The sequence below is a fragment of the Apis laboriosa genome, unplaced genomic scaffold (assembly GCF_014066325.1).
Source record: "Apis laboriosa isolate Shangri-la unplaced genomic scaffold, ASM1406632v1 scaffold69_cov144, whole genome shotgun sequence".
Taxonomy (NCBI): domain Eukaryota; kingdom Metazoa; phylum Arthropoda; class Insecta; order Hymenoptera; family Apidae; genus Apis; species Apis laboriosa.
The window spans coordinates 3,419,205-3,438,181 of record NW_025224165.1 but is presented as its reverse complement, the minus strand read 5'-3'; the positions used below and the strand labels follow the sequence as shown (position 1 = coordinate 3,438,181).

General features: G+C 28.1%; 3 protein-coding genes across 3 annotated transcripts in view; all 3 read left to right on the top strand.

Moving 5' to 3' along the window:
- The first annotated feature begins 1,445 nt into the window (after window positions 1-1,445).
- Window positions 1,446-9,011, top strand: LOC122719035 (SPARC). The gene is made up of 6 exons (XM_043944551.1): window positions 1,446-1,603; window positions 5,461-5,546; window positions 5,862-6,080; window positions 6,410-6,628; window positions 7,411-7,761; window positions 8,277-9,011. Exons 2-6 carry the CDS (start codon window positions 5,469-5,471, stop codon window positions 8,331-8,333), a joined length of 924 nt encoding a protein of 307 aa, XP_043800486.1. The 5' UTR covers window positions 1,446-1,603; window positions 5,461-5,468; the 3' UTR covers window positions 8,334-9,011.
- Window positions 9,012-9,857: 846 nt separating this feature from the next.
- Window positions 9,858-14,403, top strand: LOC122719088 (histone H2A.V). The gene is made up of 6 exons (XM_043944632.1): window positions 9,858-9,876; window positions 9,968-10,096; window positions 10,242-10,319; window positions 11,614-11,727; window positions 12,322-12,451; window positions 12,809-14,403. The coding sequence occupies exons 2-6, from the start codon at window positions 10,094-10,096 to the stop codon at window positions 12,868-12,870; spliced, it is 387 nt and encodes a 128-aa protein (XP_043800567.1). The 5' UTR covers window positions 9,858-9,876; window positions 9,968-10,093; the 3' UTR covers window positions 12,871-14,403.
- Window positions 14,404-15,017: 614 nt separating this feature from the next.
- Window positions 15,018-18,977, top strand: part of LOC122719037 (cadherin-87A) — a 285,642-nt gene continuing 281,682 nt past the window's right edge. The window contains exon 1 of the mRNA XM_043944556.1: window positions 15,018-15,630. Within this exon, the coding sequence (XP_043800491.1) occupies window positions 15,290-15,630 (341 nt within the window). The 5' untranslated portion in view covers window positions 15,018-15,289. The remainder of the gene's footprint in view (window positions 15,631-18,977) is intronic.

Here is an 18,977-nt window from a genome sequence, read left to right as displayed (position 1 = left end):
GATTTTAAGTAAATTTTTACGCATAATATGACATGACTATGTTATATATAAGGAACTTTATTCTTTTCAAAAACAAAAAAAAAAAATACATATATATATATATATATATATATATACATAATTAAATCTATATCTCGAAATTCTGACTAACTAAGTGATTGTGTGACATAATTAATAATTAATAAGAAATAAAAGCAAGCATATCGGTTGATTGACATTACGAAGAGAATTTCACTTGTATGAAAGTAAATGTATTGGAGGATATTTGTCTGTGCCATTTTATTTACTTTATTGTCATCGTGTTAAATTATCACAATTTCGATATTGTCTTACATGATTCAGCGATTCTACGATCATTTTATGATCTATAGTATAATTACTATTGAACTAACAATAAGCTTAATTTTTGTATGGAATTATGATGCATCTACCTCATACATTTTTAACTTGTAATTCATATAATATGATTTGCATGTGGGTAAGAATCGTTTCTTTTTAAATTATTTGCTTTTTTTCCATAAATTAATTATTATTTGAAATTTCATTTTACAAAAAATTAATAGAAAATATGGATATAATTTAATATTCGATTTATGTATGATATAATTATTTATTTTCAATTATTATATGATTAATCAAATATTTAATATTTATCATTATATTAAATAATTTGATTTCATCTTTTAAATAAATTTTCAAAAATCGATTAATAACTTATATAAATGTATGTTTTGTATTGTTGTATTAAAAATTGTTGGAACGATATAAAACAAAAAAAAAAGCGTAGAAAAAAATAAGATAACAAGATATTCCTTCTTTTAAAATAAAATTGACTGTTTTGTATGAAATATAATCTGAGTAAAAACTCAACTTGCATTTTGAACATTGTGTATTTTTGGTAAATAAAATTATGTAAATAAATGATCAAAAACATTGTTTATCAAGTATTTATAGCTATAAGTCTATAATCTAACAACCACAAATATATAAAATATACATACACTATCTAAATTTATTTAAAATCACTCTTACAAAAATTTGTATTTTTTTCTTCCCTATACTATTGCATTCCACATAATCATATAAACATAAATTATTATATTTTACATATTATTAAATCAATTTCAACGATATGAAATAAACGCAAGTGACGAAGACGCGTGAAAATGAAATTTAGAATCTTTCATTTGCGAATAATATATACGACAGTGATAGAATTTGACGAAACAAGAGGCAAAAGTTGAAGCCGTGTATTGCCCGTTCGAAAGATAATTCGAAAAAGAAACTTGGAGGCGTGGTTGGTTTACTTATGGGGCACTGCGTTACGTAATTTATCGCGCAGAAACTCGCTTCTAAAGCGGGCAGAGGGAAGAGAAGCGGTGCATATGGCAGAAAGATCAAACGGGGGTGTCGGAAGAAAGAAAAACGATGAGATCATCTCTGGTTGCTCGTGGAGAGTTGACCGTTTCTCCGTACGCTGTTGCGCGCAGTCAGTACCGGTCGTGCGACCGATTTGGAGGGTTCTTTTGAACAGTTCCGAAAACGGGCCGAGAAAGGAAAGAAGTGTAACGCCGGCAACAAGGGAAAGGAACGATAGGTCGAGGTACGTGAAGTATCTTTATTGCACGGGCAGGTGTGCGCACTTGGTGCGACCGCTTTACGGTTTATAGGCATATGCACCATCGTGCGCGTACCATCGCGATTACACGATTTCCGAAAATAAATATTTCGGTTCGAGTGTATAATATTGAAATCGATATACGATTTCATTTTTCGAATTTTTTTGAGAAGAATGTTTAAAATACAGAAAATTTTCTTTAATATATGTGTATATATATATTTTTAATATGTTTTGGATTTTTTTTTTTCAATTTTAATCTATAGAGATTAAAGAGATTATTTTGTATTAATGCAAAAAAATGAAATTGTCACATTTGAGTAAATTATGTATATCTGTTTATTTTCAATTACATCGTTTTAATTACAATTTTATTTATTATGAAATATTCATTTATTAAAAATTGGTAATTGATAAAAATTCATTAAGTTAAAGAAAATATTTAATATTGTCAAGGATGTATAAGTATGAACATAATATAAGGATCATATGTTTTTATAAGTATATAAAAGACTTTGGAAATTTTTTTCAGAATTTTTTTACGATTTATATTATTGATTAGATTGTTTCAAGAAATGAATTTGATAATTTTCTAGGTTATCGTAAGAATGAATGAATGTATTTATATTAAGTGTACACATGAATTACTTGAATGTTATAATTTGTTACACGAGTAACATTTCTCTTCGATATTTAGAACATTTTTGCATAAATGATTTTCAATTAATTTTACTTTTGATTATTTTTCATTAGTTTTATAAAATAATAGATTATTAACAACTATTTAATAATATTTTATAATCAATAAATTTTATTATTTAAGAATTATTATTTTTCTTAAAACAATTTCATATATATATTCAAACTTATTTTAAATTATCGATTTAATTTCTTAATTTTATTGTTGTTAGATAACGCTAAAGAGATCAAAATATTTTATATTCTATTTTTAGAATATAGATTTAAGATAAAATTAAAAGTTATTCAAATAAATATAAAATTATAAATTTAATTCTACAATACAAAAAGAAAATATAAAAATTCCCCATTTTATTAAAACAATTCTATTAATTTCTTTACACGGAAGACATTAATAAATATCTAATTAAAATCATCGAGGGGAGGAAGTTGCTTTGAATTTGTTTCTGTAATTAAATAAATAGGAGCACTTTAATGTGTCTATAACACGAGCGGGAATTATACTTTGTCTTGGAATATATACGCTTTATTAGTGGGCGTTTGTCACAATTTTATCTTGTCGCAAACTCCTCGGAAATTGTCCCTTTCAGAACGGAAATCAAACATCCTCTTTCTAAAAAAAAAAAAAAAAAAAAAAAAAACAGATATTATCAGAATATTCGATAACGCTACGCGAATAATTTTATGCGAATATTTTTATTCATTTTCCATCGGTTTATTAAATTTATTAAGATCATAAAAAGAAAAAAAAAAAAGGCAAAAATTATAAAAGTCTTCCTCCACAAACGGAAGAACAATATTTTAAATGTCGCACAATTACGTGAAATTTAAAAGCGAAATTTACTTCACAGATTGAATTGCAAATATGTGCTACATAGAAATCTAAGATCTCGAATTTTTGCCGTATCATGACATACGATCCAAACCAATTTCACGACGACCAACCAAAGCAAAAAAAGAAGTTTTCTCGTCATGAAATAGCCACGAGCATTGAAATATTGATTTTCAAACGAATCGCAGATAAGCTCTATTTCATATATCCTTCATCGACTTTTTTCAAAAGAAAAAAAAAAAAAAAATAAAAAAATAGGTATCTTTTATCACAAATGAGATATACGCGTTCAGATAGTAGGCGAAATAGTGTCACGGTTTCAAGATTCAAATTATTATCATCTCATGCTCTTCTTCGTTTGTTTGTTGAATGTTTTCATCACGAAAATATGGAAAATGTAGAAAATAGAGTAATTGTGTAAAAGACTATGCTAAAAGATATGATACTTCAAATGACGGACAATTACATAATTTCGTGGGCGCTGATCAAAGAAGAGATGAAAACAGGGCCGTTCGCGATTTCTGCATTCGCCTCCACTCTGCTCTTCATAAACCGTATATTGCTGGTTCTTGTTGTTGCGACATACTTGCGAACTCTCGTTTTATCAAAGGTCGTTCATAACATCTCAAAAAAATCTTCTTCTTAAAACATCATTCTATTCCTTCATTGTCGTTCTAAGAAGATCGCAGCATTATTTATCGATCGATTACAGCTATCGAAATTAAAATAAAAAGGTAGAAAATTTTTTCCCCTTTTTATTTTCTGTAAAAAGTGTAAATTATAATGTTTTTACACGATATACGACGCATAGATATTAGCCCTAGGATTAATGTCGTTTCGTAGAAAAGACAAATAATGAACACGTTTCTTCGAGGAATTAATACCTGTGTGCGTATACGCAGAACCGTTTAGAAGAAGTTTTGTATCATTTAGAGGAAAAAGGTAACTTTATACTTCTTCCTCTATATAACTATATGTACATCATTTTCTTTTTCTATCATATTTGCACTTAACTTCTTTAAAAGAATTTCGTGATAGATTTTGTGGTATAAGTAATAATTTAAGTTTAGTTTTGAAAAAATAAAAATATGAATTAAATCTGTGCATTTAGTCAGAAGTTTCTTTCTCGAGTCTTAAACGAATAATTGTTTAGTCATATATAGGTAATAAATTCGTATACTTTTTATTTAATACAATGTGTAAAATCTAGGTTTACGATAAAAAGAAATAATGGATTCAAAGAAAAAGCTGACGTGTAACGGAAATTTCATGCTGCAAATATAATCAAACTGAATGAACCTTACGCATAAACTAACCGAGCTATATTTAACTCACTAGGAAGCTAGAAAAATGTGTTTTAATTTGCTACAAATCATTGTACAAGGACTATATTTTATAAATATTTAAATAAAAATTAACTACTGTATTTTATTACAATCTTTTCTTAAAGATGATTCAATGTATATATTTTTGAAAGGAATATACAATTCGATTAAACTCATACTATCAACTTAATAGTATCACAATATTAAGATTATTTCATTTATCCTTTACTTTCATTCTCTCGTATAATTTAGAATTAAATTAACTTACAAGAATGCAATTAATCAAAAGATAATTAAGTCCTTTTAAAACTGGAAGGAAGAAAATTGAGACGCAAATGAAGAAATTTCATAAACATAAGTGGGCGTTCATACTTAGCCGATGAGTTCAACGTCGACCTTCATTTCTCGTCATCAATTCAAAGGAAGAGACAATAACTTAAATAGGTTTTATTCGTTCCTATTTGTAGCAAGGCATATTTACAAGCGTTAGAGAAATGAAGGAACTGTATTGCGTGCAATACGCGTTCAAGTTTGTTACGAACATTTGTAAAGAATCGTGATTTCCAAGTATCTGGGTTATCGCTTCGTTGCTCCTATTAAGGTCTCAGAGATTTATCGTTGGTTACGTTGACCCAAGCTGGATTGGCCGTTCGTGCGCGTTATTATTATTGGGAATTTTCGAAATTAAACCATCGTACTACATTCTAGACGAACGATCTTCAATTGAGAGCTTTGATTGTATGTACGAGTATTAGAACAATAATTCCTCCCATCACGGGAGGAAGTTTATAAAACGACGAAATATAACAGAAGTCAACTTATTCGATTGTTGTACTCATCACTTTGTACTGGTACATTAGAAAAAGAAAAAGAAAAAAAAAAAATAAATAAAAGGAATAAGAAATATTTTGTTTCAAGTATATATTAATGTTATTTAAAATTTACATAGGCATACATATTTAAATTCGATCGATTCTTTGTCGCAGAGATCGCAATGCGGACGAAAGTGGAGCTCCTCTTATTTGCGTTGCTATTAGTGGCTCTTTTGGTGGACGTCTCGGCTCAACAACAGGTAAGTTAATCGTAAAATAAATATACAACATCGCAGATGTGTAGATATATGAATTATTAAAGCACTGAATGATTACGTCACTTGATAAAAACATTTATTCAAATAATAATGCATAATAATATGTATCGGATAATTCAAGGTCCTCCATTTTTTTTTCCTCTCTCATTCTACTCAAAATGACGGTTAAATTTTTATTCGATTCGACTTTGTCAGTTTGCCATGTTAACGGGAAATAGTAATTATTTTATTGGAATATATTGGGATGCAAATTAATCATTGTGCACGATTATAATCGATATTATTATTGATTTTTAGCGACGAAGGAAACATCGTCGTCGCACGACCACGACGGAAGCCAGTATTCAAGATGAGGTCATGAACATGCTTGAGGCTGATGAAATAGCCGAGGAGGCAGCGGAGGATGCTGAGGTCACCGTCGAAGATGGCAGAAACGAGGTTGGATCGAAGCGTCAGAGTTTGCTCCGTTTGGATCCGTGCATGGATAAACATTGTGATGCTGGACGAGTTTGCAAGGTATGTTGATAATAAGATAACGAAATAATCTATTTGTTAAAGATGTATTTAGAGATTAAGATGTATTTATCTTTTATTTTCTGAGAAAATAAAAATTGATCGAAGGATATTTTAAAAATTACTTCAAAAGTAATTCAATCATCGTACTTTCTTCCTAATATCTTCGTAATTTGTTTGATAATTTCTTGAGAATTCAAACATTGAGAAACGTGTTGAAAAGATTATATTTTGCTTTATTTAATTTTTTTTTTAATTTTTGATGTGGATATTGGTTTGGAATATTATGTTTTTTTTTTTTTTTTTGGAACAATATTATTTCTTCGTTTCAGGCTATCGACGATGACACTGCCGAATGCGTTTGCATCGAGATATGCGACAAAGAGATCGATCCAAGACGAAAAGTTTGCACTAATCACAATGAAACATTCGGAAGCGATTGCGAGGTCTATCAAGCGCGTTGTTTCTGCGACACCAACGATCCCAGATGCAGAGGCACTAAATATCAACACGTTCATGTCGTGTACTACGGTGAATGTCGACAAATGCCTGTATGTATTTATCGCTCTCATTGGTGGAAGTTATCAAAATGATAGATCGAAAAAATAAATTCGTATTTTTTGCAATACGCTATAAATAAGTAAGAGAAATATTAAATATAGTTGTTGTTGTTGTGCAATGTTTATATCGTCATATATTATTTATTTTAATAAAATGTTCTCTAGTTATCAACCATTGATATAATGGAATACTATCTATAATCAGAGGTATATCTTATCTATTGTGTATTGTGTATTGTTGTTTTATTGGAGAAATGATTTAATTATAATATTATATTTACGTTCGTATTCTTTATATTACACACTTGAATTACTTAATCTCATTATCTGAGAATATGAGTTATGATATGGTATAATATGATAGAATATGGTTGTTTTAATAATATATTATTATTAAACAAAGATTATATATAGAAATAAATTAAATTGTAGAAGACAATACATTTTCCAACATTAAAATTTTATTATTTATCTACATATAGTTATAAAATTTGAAAAATTTCTTGAAAATTTTGCTTTTTTATATATACAATTTTAAACATGAATATATATTATATTTATATAAAATATTTTATATGTAAACTAAAATTATAATAATTTATGATAATTTATAGGAGATATAAAATTTTTTATGATTAAATTCTTTAAAATTTATTTAAATTAAATTTTAGAATAATTAAATAGATTAGTGATTATATAAAAACGAATAAAAAGATTCAGAAAAAAATTTTCAAAAAAGTTTATTATTTTTATTTTGACTCTTTATTTTATAGGAATGCAAACCAGAAGACATGGCCGACTTTCCAAGGCGAATGCGCGACTGGCTGTTTAACATCATGAGAGACCTTGCTGATCGTCAAGAATTACCATCGCATTACCTGAAAATGCAACGGGAAGCGGAAACAAATCATACGTTACGCTGGACTAATGCCGCCATTTGGAAATGGTGTGACTTGGATGGTCACCCTCATGACAGGGCTGTTTCCAGGCACGAACTTTTCCCCATCAAAGCACCGTTAATGGCTCTCGAACATTGTATTGCACCGTTCCTAGACTCATGCGATATTGATGGCGACCATAAAATTACCCTCATCGAATGGGGTAAATGTTTAGAACTTAATGAGGTAAACTTTCTTTCTTTATATAAATTATATTATAATAATATTATAAATTATAATTAGGATTCTTAAGTCTTTAAAATATTGTTTTGGATAATTGTCCATTATCTCATATAAAATTCAATATTTAAATGTTTGCTTACATTTTATTAATTATTAATAATCGGAAAATTTAATATTGGTATTAAATTAATTAAATAATTATTTCTTAATATGCTGTTTATGTATATTTTTTAATTTTATTGTTTTACTGTTTTATCTAAATTTGACTTTTGTGTATACAAGATTTATTGTTATCTTCTACACTATCTTTGAGTATTTCACGTGTCTTTACAAATGAAAATATATCAATTCAAAAAATGAATAAAATAAGTACAATAAATATATCTTAAATGTAATTAAAAGGAATAATCTTTAGAAATAGTGGTATTTTTAAATTTTAAAAATAATGCTTTTTGTTTCATTCGTCTGCCAAAATATGTCGAACCGTCATACTGAAATGATATTGATTCCCATTGTAGGAGGATTTGGACGATAAGTGCGATGAGCTGGCCGAAACGAAGAATTCCGAGCAATAATAACTATGATAAATTCCTATGATAAGCGTGGTGGTTATGACCACGGGATATGTAAACGGGTAGAACAAAAAGAAGGGTAAACATACGACGTAATGTACTAATGAAAGGGCGAGGAATGAGAAAAATGGCGGGAAAAGTTGCAAGTAAACTGCTGCACTCGGCAACGCGCATGTCTGCGCAGAGACCTCGTCGATATTGCAACCCATCCGTAATGGTCGTGCCAACCGCAGTTTTAGACAGTGCTCTCTAATAATATAGAGATGTGTACGCTAGAAATTAAATCGCGATAAATTCACAATAATTTTTTAAATATTTGCAAATTATTTGTTGTCATATGATGGTTCAAATAGAAACGCGTTACACCTGCTCGTTTCCTCTCCCTATAGTATAATCTTGATATTATCCTCGTAGCAACAACGTACGTATTTTCTATATATATACATATATACATACATACCTTTTGTATAAATTTATTATGTGACTGCCTTTCTATCAATAAAGAGTGATACAGTTTCTTTCATCTGCGCAATACTAATCCATTATATATTATGCTTTATGATGTCAACGGTTAAATCAAAGAAAATGCAAATGTTTCATTTATATTTCAGGAATAATTTAGTTTCTGTAGATAATGAAGATCGAAGTATTAAAGTTATTTTATCTTTCGTGTTAAAGAGATTCCTTCGTTATTTTTTTATTTTATTCGATTTAATATTTAATGATATATATTGCTTATATAATATTTTTCATTATTTAATTATAAAAAATATGAATATAAATATGCATTATAGATCTGCATTAAAGTTTTGATCTAAAATTAAATTTTTAATATTATTTTATTTTGTTATACTTCTATTGAAGAAAAGAACAAATTATTGAAATTATAATCTGAAGTTTATCAATTATTTCAAAATTTAAACTTTAAAATAACCGGTATTGTATCGTTAGCATATTGAATTTTTTAAAAAGGCAATTACTTTTTTACGGTAATTATATAAATACATTTGAAAAATTATACTTTCATATATTATATTATCTATAATGTTCGTTATTTTATCGAAAAATATATTTTAGAAATATCATAGAGGTAAAATTTATTTATTATTTAATTACGTATGTATAATATTATCTACTGGTGAGGTAGTAGATACGAGAAAGTTACTATATAAAAAAATAAATTGATTCTTTTTTCAATTTTTATTAATTTTATATATATTTATTATTTATAATAATTATAATTATATTTCCTGTTCATTGTTATAGAACAAAATTTTATATATATAAAAAAATATAAAGAATAGAAAGCTTGGATTTAAAATTTTAAATGAAGCCATTTTGATATAGAGATAATGCATACGTAGAAAAATATGAAATTAAAATTAAGTGATCATTGGATCTAAAATTATAAGAGTTTAGGAAGTGTCTGATAAGTTGAAAATAAACGGTAAGTGGCCGACGTGAATAATAACGCAGTGTACCTTAGACAGTATGGAAAATTACTCTGTGTATACGATGCAATGTTCAAGTGATACAAGATAGAAATGTTAGTCTCCTACCAGAACCATAGTAACGAATCAAGACCAATAGATGGCGAAGAGGCATTTCATTGTGTCTCTATAATTGGTGTGTTTTAGTCACGTGGGGTGATCGCGGGACGCGCCGACAGCGCCAAGCGCATTTGGCGGGACCGCGCTTAGACGGCGTCGTCTGTGCTTCAGGCAAGTCTGTCGTGTAGTGAACCGCAAAGGCTCTGTCGGACAATGGTGAGTATCCGCAAGTTTTCAGCGGATCCTTTAGCCATCCATATTTTCTAATTACATCATTATATTCTATGATGTTCATACTTTCTTCTAGCGAAATTTCGTGCTTGTATCTTGCAAATTAACCATGATTTTCGTTTCTGAATAGGCTGGCGGAAAGGCGGGCAAGGACTCTGGTAAAGCGAAGGCGAAGGCGGTCTCTCGTTCGGCGAGAGCCGGCTTGCAGGTGAGTTTATTGCTTGCTGCTCAGTTAAGTCAAATGCGTAGAATATAATTTTGTCAACATTATTTTTTCATAAATAACATTTATATGATTATTTTAGTAGATTTTAATGATAAACAGGTTAAAACATTGTGGTTGGCGCGAAAAACTGAGGCGTTTTTAGATACCTAATGAAAAATTCATTTTTTTGAAGTTTTTGTGATTTTTGTGTGAATAAAATATGTGAAAGTGATCTATTTAAGTTCAATTTATGCATATTGTGCCAAATAGTTAAATAATACTTCGAAAAAGTCTATTATTTTTTGAATTAAAGTTATGGTGATTACGTCTAAGTTCGGAAGTTTTCAAACGAGACGGTTGAGTTTGTACTACACCCCCCTCCTCTCATATCTTTCAATTCAGTTACTAATATGACTTTTATTCAAATATATTTTTTTTCAATAATTACTAAAAATAGCTTAATACGAATCATCGTAATTATTTATGTTTCAATCATATTATGTCAATTCTGTCAAGATAATTAATTTAAACTGACAGTAAATATAACTTATTTTTGTATTCAATTATTTATCTATCTTGAAATTCAATTAATATTAATATTTATATTATATTTATATTGAAATTACATCTTTTTATTTATTTATTTATTTAAATATTTGAATAATATAATAATTAATTTGATTTGAAAAATTTTATTTTTTATGCAAGAATTTATATGCAAACAAACAAACGTGACGATAATTAAATATGAATATACTTGATATAATTAAACATAATACTTTATAAAAAAAAATATTTTTTTGATAATTATTCATATTCAATGTTATATATTAATAGTTTCTTTCGGGTAATTATTTATATACAAATAAATAAAACACAGGGCGTTTACTAATGAATGACGAAACCACGTACTAAACTGGAAAGCTCGGGAAAGCCGAATCATCGTGTGTCGCTCGATATTCGTTGTATTAAAAGAGAATCGAGTTATGTATGTTGTTCTATGTGTGTAGATAAAATTGGTTTTTGTTTTAGAAAAATTGGATATATGATGAATTTATAAATAATTATTGCGGGAAAAATGTTAGAAACGTATAATATTACGAAAAATTGTGTCATTTCTCGTTCGATATTTGTTATACGAAAAGCTGCTGACGCTGAGTGACCTCATGTTATTTGAACGGACATTATACATGATGCGTCCTAACCCAAAAATATTTACCTTGCCACGAAAGCAAAATTACTGTCAGACATAATAATTTTTACCTAATACTAATCATAGTACGAATGTTTTTTCCAGTTTCCGGTTGGTAGAATTCACAGGCATTTGAAAAACAGAACCACAAGTCATGGTCGAGTCGGTGCTACAGCAGCGGTATACAGTGCAGCTATCTTGGAATACCTCACTGCTGAGGTGAGTGAGAATATATGTGAAAGAAGAAAGCATTCGCAAAACAAAGAGAGAAAGACAAAGAAAGAAAGGCAAATACGCACATAGGAAGATCAGCCGTTATAACCAGGACTATATGCGTTGGCATCACTAGCGACTGATGGCGTCACTAACGCCAAGCATCATGGCCGATTTTTCCCGCCTTTTCGTCAACCGTAGGCAAATAAGGAACAACATATTTTGCTTATCGTGTTATATAGAATTTCACTTTTATCTTTTTCATTTTTTTTTTAAAAGGAACTCTTTCCATTAGAGAAATATTATCATATAATTACATAAATTAATAAATAATGATAAACAGTATCTTTATAGATAAACAATATTTGTTCGAATAATATTTATAATTTATAATTATTTTTGCGATCTTAAAATATTTCTAATATTATTATTATAATAATAATATTAATAAACAGTCATATGCGAATATTTTTTATACATTTTTAAGTTTTCATATTATTTTTTTTTTCCTATATATAAGGTGTTTTGTAGTGTGCTAATAGATTCACAAAAAGTATATATTATTATATATGTTATAAAACAACATTTTGTATGTTTTAGGTTCTTGAATTGGCAGGAAATGCATCAAAAGATTTGAAAGTCAAACGTATCACACCAAGACATCTTCAGCTTGCTATTCGTGGTGATGAAGAATTAGATAGTCTCATTAAAGCAACTATTGCAGGAGGAGGTATGTGTTTTTTATTATTCACATGCTTAGACAGTCATCTTGTTATAACAAATCAAATTTAACCTATTATTTTTCTCTTAAGAAATAAAATAAAATCAAAATTAATTTTGATTTTTAAATTGCAATATGTAAAATGTTAAAAGTTATTTTGTAATTATTTGGATATTTGAAATTATTAATTATTATTATTATTAATTATTTTAATAGTATTATCAGGATATATTTAAAGATTGTTTACTTAATAATTGCAAGAAATTTTATTCTTGTTATAAATAAATAATAGAATTTTATATTATATATTTATAATTAAACTTAAGTAAAGATAATTTTTTTTATTTTAATTTTATTTTGTTACAGGTGTTATTCCACATATCCACAAATCTTTGATTGGAAAGAAAGGTTCACAGAAACCAGCATAATTATTTAGTGATTCATTTAAAAACATTTGAAGCTATGTAGACAAAACAGATGCGAAACAGCAGAGTGATTGTTGACAAAGTGTACCTACGTTACTAAATTGATGACGAGACTGGCGTGATATACATACGTATATATATATATATATAATTATATATATATATAAAGATAAATATAAATATATATAAATATATATAGATATATAGATATATAAATAAAACAAATATTGATATAATTTAATATAGGTAATGAGAGCTAAAGAAGAAAAAAATTTTCACTATGTAATTGGCATTTGGAAAAGTTAATATAGGTCTAAAAATTTTAGTGTACGCTACACTGTAATTAATTGACGAGCGATGCGTTGTAGCATGGCTTTCAAAACTATAAAAGTCTTGATACTGTGTGCGGATACTAAATATTTTTAAAGTTGGAGTATTTAAGAGCTTGGATGTGTCGTAAAATACTTTTGAAAGAAAAATTTTTTTTATCTTTGTCTTCATCAAAGCTATTTGAACTTTATCTCTTTAGACTATTGCTCTTAAAAATATTAATATAAAATAGCATAAAATATAATAACAATTATCGAGAAAATGTGTAATATGAGCAAGTATTATATAATAAAAATTTCTTAAATTTTTTTATCTTTAATTTTTTAAATTTTTAGTCTTTACTCACATTTTCTCATATAACTATAAGAATCGTATAATTATAATTATGAATAAAAATACGTACTCATTCTTGTTATTAAATACTCTTAACTATCTTACAGCAGTATACAGTGTGCATAACACCTTTAGATTAAATTTTTAATTTTGGACACTTTATATTCTAAAATTTGTATTGCCAAATAGGTTTGATTAAATTTTTAAAGTTTTCAGTCTCTGTAACATTAATGTAGGTATATAAGATTATAGTGAGAAATAATAGTTCTGTGAACATTGTTTCCATTTTTCTAATTTTATGAAAGTATTCTCATCTGAATCACATTTAATGAAGTTATGCAATAAAGTGTAATTTGTGGCATAGTGTATTTATGCTCACGATTATGAGACTGGAATCTTTGAAACTAATAGGCTTTTACTCATATAAAGGTAAAAGAAAAATATTTCGGCATTGCAAAGCCTTTGATGTAATATATAATCTTTATTCCAGTAGTGTTCAATCAACGTGAAATCCATAGTAGAAATATTAAATCAATCTAAAACGAAACAATGTATGTTTTTAGTTAAAACAATTTCTTCTTTGATTCTGTTCATATCATTTTTCATTTTATTCATAAAACTATTGTTACTTGTGTCATTTAGTGTAATGTTCGCTGTACGTACGGTATTATACCGTATAATAAATACCAGCCATATGTAAAATGTTCATTTTCATAATAAAGAGCAATTTTACTATTAAGTATCGTTTAATCACTAAAAATTATTGAATTAAGGTAAAATATACTTATGTAATTTATATTTAATATCTTTTTTTAAAAATCGTTGAATTTAAAGTTTATTACATCAAAATTATCTAATATATAATCAAGAGGCTGTAACAACGAATAATTTTTATAACTATATTATTGTACACAAATATTTTCGTATTATAAGTAAAAAAATTATAAATACATTTTTTGTTTTTAAAAAATAGCGTTTTTAGTTAAAATTTAAAACTATATTAATTTTGATGTTGCAAAGATATACATATATATATATATATATATATATATATATATATATAAACTTTTTCAATTATTAAATAATAAAAAAAAGAAAATGAAAGGTATTTAAAAATTGAATGATCATCTTATAGTAATGTATAAACATAAATATATTTATTTGTAAGGAGCTTTATAATGTACGCTATTTTACAAATATTCGCAATACTGTAATATAAATATTGTTATTTACAAAATAAGATGATAATTGAGAAATAATTATTTTTTTCATTTTTTTTTTTAGTCCGTCTTCAAATTATATCAACATATTCATGTTCAGTGCTGCCATCATACTGGGAGCGGTCTCCTATTACTTTTCCAGTTCCCCCACCAGCAACCAATCCCATGGCTCGTTCAAAACCTTGCGGCTTTTCGCCGAGTCCGCTCATAGTGGGGTACGGTGTAGCTCCTTGCATTTGTGTAGGAGTGAGATAGCAGCAAGGAAACCGCCCCCCTCCCTACAAAGCCGGTCAGAACCTCAGTCGCCTTTCACGAGTTCGGTAGATTGGGCGGCTTGTGTCGTGAACATAATTGTAAACGTGAGCATCAACTGCTTGATACATAAATTCCATCCGTAGCAAGAACGAACAAGTCCGTTTATTGACTGCGACAGGGAACAGGATCTCTCGACGGATCGTCCTCGGATCCGTTGTGAGAGAGCCGCAAGATAGTGCACACCGGTGACAGAACGCGTGGATAATGTCAAGCAGTGTGATTGTATGATCAAGATTTTAAATATCTTCGTCTCTGCGAATATCGAAATTTCAGTCGCGGAAAAATCAGTGAAGAAGACTTGTTTCCGTTTCGTTCACGTTGCGCTGTTGCCGGTGTTTATTCTTTCTAATCGAATTTTTACGCGCGCGAAAAGGAAACAATCGATTCGAAAATCAGTGATTCGTTTTATAAACGTACCGTATTTTGTTTCGAAGCGGTCTTCTTGGTTTCGTGACAAGAGTCAGCGGTATGATATCGTTGGTATAACTTCCCACGTAGAACACCTGAATCAAGATTCTTCAAAGATGACGAGTAGACACGCGGAACAAATTTTTATTCGTGACCGGTAAGTCTTTTCTCCGTTTTCATAATCTTTGCGTGACATTGCTTTTACTTGATCAAGCTGTTAGTGAAGTTATTACTTTTATTCTGTTACGGTGAAAGGAAGATCTCGGTGTTGCATTATGGTTCACTATGAATTTATTAACGTCACGTTCCAAAGAAAACGTCTATAGAAACTTTGAAATTGTCAATTCAGTGAAAATTTACTTACGCTTTTCGTATCATTTCACTGATTTTATGAGCTCCATTATTCATTGTTATTATTGATCATGGAAAATTAATCATACAATACATGTATGTATGTATTTGAACACTAGTTGCTTCAACGAAGGTCAATGAACAGTATTGACACCTGGTTTCGATGTTTTTACGATTGTTTCCTTTCAAAATATTATAAATGCGATAATACTTTTCAGTTATTGCTTTGCAGTATATTCATTTATGAATAATTCATGTTTTTTTTTGAGTCTTCTTAAAGGAACATTTCTTTTCTTTCATATTTTAATGAATTTATCTAATGAAAATTGATATAATTGTTCATTTGAATGTATATCAATTATTAAAGAACATATATGATAGGTAATAATTTTTTTATATAGTTGTCAGGATTTGAAATTTAATTTATGAGAGAATAAATCATGTATACATATTTATTCATTTGTTTCGTGGTATTTTTAAATTTCTTTAATTTTATCAAAAATATATAAAAAAACAAAACAAAACAAAACAAATCAATACAATATATTGCATATATATCATATTTCGGACTAATCAGAGTAATCTTCATTTTTATATTTATCTATCATTATCTATTTTAAAGAAAAATGTAGATTTTTACGTGATTCTATTCTTGTGATATTACATGATAAGATTCGTAAAAAATTCATTGATTTCCATTATAGAATCATTTAATATTTAGTATTGAACATGTTAATATTATTGGAGAATTTTTCTTTAATAAAAAATAAATTATTAGCTGTTCTGTAATCCATTTTCAAAATAAATAATTAATGGATTTTATTTAAAATTCTAAATTACTAAGAGAATTTAATTTAAATATATAAATAAAATACTTTTTATTATAAATATATATAATTATTTGATAATTATGTAAGAAATAGACACGATTATCTTTTATACGATATATATACAAAAATAATCGAAAAAAATAATCGAAAATTAAAAATTTAATTGTCATTTAATCATGATATTAAAATATCGAGGGAAAAATGATTGAAATTCATTAAACTCCATTTCGTGGTAATCACGAACCATTATTATTCTTTGTTTCTTTTAACATTAGATTTAGAATTTAATTAAATAGTTTATAACTTTGATTTAAATATTTGTAACATCATCGTTTGGTGAAATATGAAAAGAAGTAGTATAATACTCGTAAATAAACGGCCATCAACATCAACTGATTCTTGAGATAAACTCGAAACAAAACATCGTTTATCTTTGAAATGCGGCAAGTTTTTCTATTACATTTTACAAAAAATATTTATTTCTTGGATGAAAAAATCCTATCATACGAAAATTATTTTCTTATTTTATTTGACTCTCATCCATTCAGATCATGTCAACATCATTTGATAGATACACTCCACAATTAAAACGATAGCATAAAATGTTCTCTACCTAATAATATACAAAATCAACAAACTATTTAGTTTACTATTTGTAATGAAAAATAAGTGTGATCAAATAATTAATTAATTTAAGAAATAAATGCATAAATTTATATTTATAAGAATACTTCAAAAATGATAATTTTTATTTAATTATATTAATATAATTACCAAGTACATCAAGTAGAACTCTCTCCCTTTCTCAAACGTAAAATCAAATTTTTATTTATCACATATCACATATGATTTCTTTTTTTTTGCCGAGATATATTCTTTGAAGCATACTCTGATATCATACTATCGTTATATCACGAAGAATACACACTTTCAAACATAAAAGATACAAAAAAAAAAAAAAAGAAAAAAAAAAAGACCGATAACTTCATTACATCAAAATCGCCATCTTTCCCTTTGTCCCGGTACTCGAAATTTATCCGAAAGATGGAACAAAGGCATGGAAAGTACCGACGAATATTTCAAAGGAATAAAAGTCGTGTAGTCTCTTCTCTTCAAACAAATGGTAACCTTATTTCAAAAACCGAATTAACTTCCAGATCTAATACGTTCGAGGCAAGTTTTATCCGAACTTGATGTATATTCATGAAGTTTCTTTTCAGTCTCGATAAGCGAAATACGGTTAATTTCGCTTGAGTTTAATATTCTTGCGAGAACGTTTGAAAATTTGTCCACGATGTTTTTGCATACCTCTCGGGCAAAAAGAATGTTTTCTGTAATCTAAATACCGGTACTTGGAACGCAAGGTCGGTTGATCGGCAACGTCATCGAGGCGATGGCAAATGTTGCGGTGAAAGTTTATCCCGCGTGTGGTAGGGATCTCCACGTTCATGCAGGAATGAACACGGAATCGTTTCTTACGTAGAACGCCTTCGCCACGGCTCGAGAATTTCACGTAGGTATAACCACGGAAAATAATTCTTCGTTATTATTTAACGTGAACTCGAAAAGCACGGTTGCATGCCTGCTCGCGGCACTTACTCGTTTATTTAGTTTTTCCGCATCGAATCATTAATTGTAACGTCGTATTTGATTTAGTCGTGTGGACATCTTCTTCTCCCCGACGATTTACGCTTGGATGAATATTATTTAGTTTAATTTCTCTTGAAACTAAAATTGATATCCTTTTCTTCTTTTATTGCCATCAATTTGTAAATCTGCCAACATTATCTTTTCGTTTCGTTTCGTTACATGTCATGCCATCATTAGCATCATACGTTTCTTATCATGTTTCCTTTTCGATGTCATTATATATGAGAGATAACACCAGAGGTACGAGATTGCAATAAGGATATGTATACAATGTATTACGATTTTTATTTATTTTGACTGCAGACATGCAACATAGATGGAAAAAATATAATGTAAAGATGAAGTGGAACTTTCGGATGTGTGACGTATAAAGTGATTCTCTTTCAATGGATTCAAAAGCAGTGCCATTGTTTACATATTTTAGCCATATTTAGCATGTTCGTACATACGTGATAACATTATGAATTTATTAAGTTAATAGTAACGATAATAATAATATAATAATAATAATAGTTACTGTATGTAACTGTTTCTATTGTCCTTGATTAATCGATGATAGAATGGAAACGTTGGCCTCTTCATCATTACACATCGTGATATATATAAGCAAAATGATATTAGTTTTAGCTTTTGAGTAACAATTCGATGAATATTTTTGAGAGTAAAATTCTTA

Coding starts and splice junctions, on each gene's coding strand:
- LOC122719088 (XM_043944632.1), top strand. Junction 10,320..11,613: donor CGGCGAGAGCCGGCTTGCAG/GTGAGTTTATTG, acceptor TGTTTTTTCCAG/TTTCCGGTTGGTAGAATTCA. Junction 12,452..12,808: donor AGCAACTATTGCAGGAGGAG/GTATGTGTTTTT, acceptor ATTTTGTTACAG/GTGTTATTCCACATATCCAC.
- LOC122719035 (XM_043944551.1), top strand. CDS start 5,469: ATGCGGACGAAAGTGGAGCTCCTCTTATTTGCGTTGCTATTAGTGGCT. Junction 6,629..7,410: donor GTGAATGTCGACAAATGCCT/GTATGTATTTAT, acceptor TTTATTTTATAG/GAATGCAAACCAGAAGACAT. Junction 7,762..8,276: donor AATGTTTAGAACTTAATGAG/GTAAACTTTCTT, acceptor TTCCCATTGTAG/GAGGATTTGGACGATAAGTG.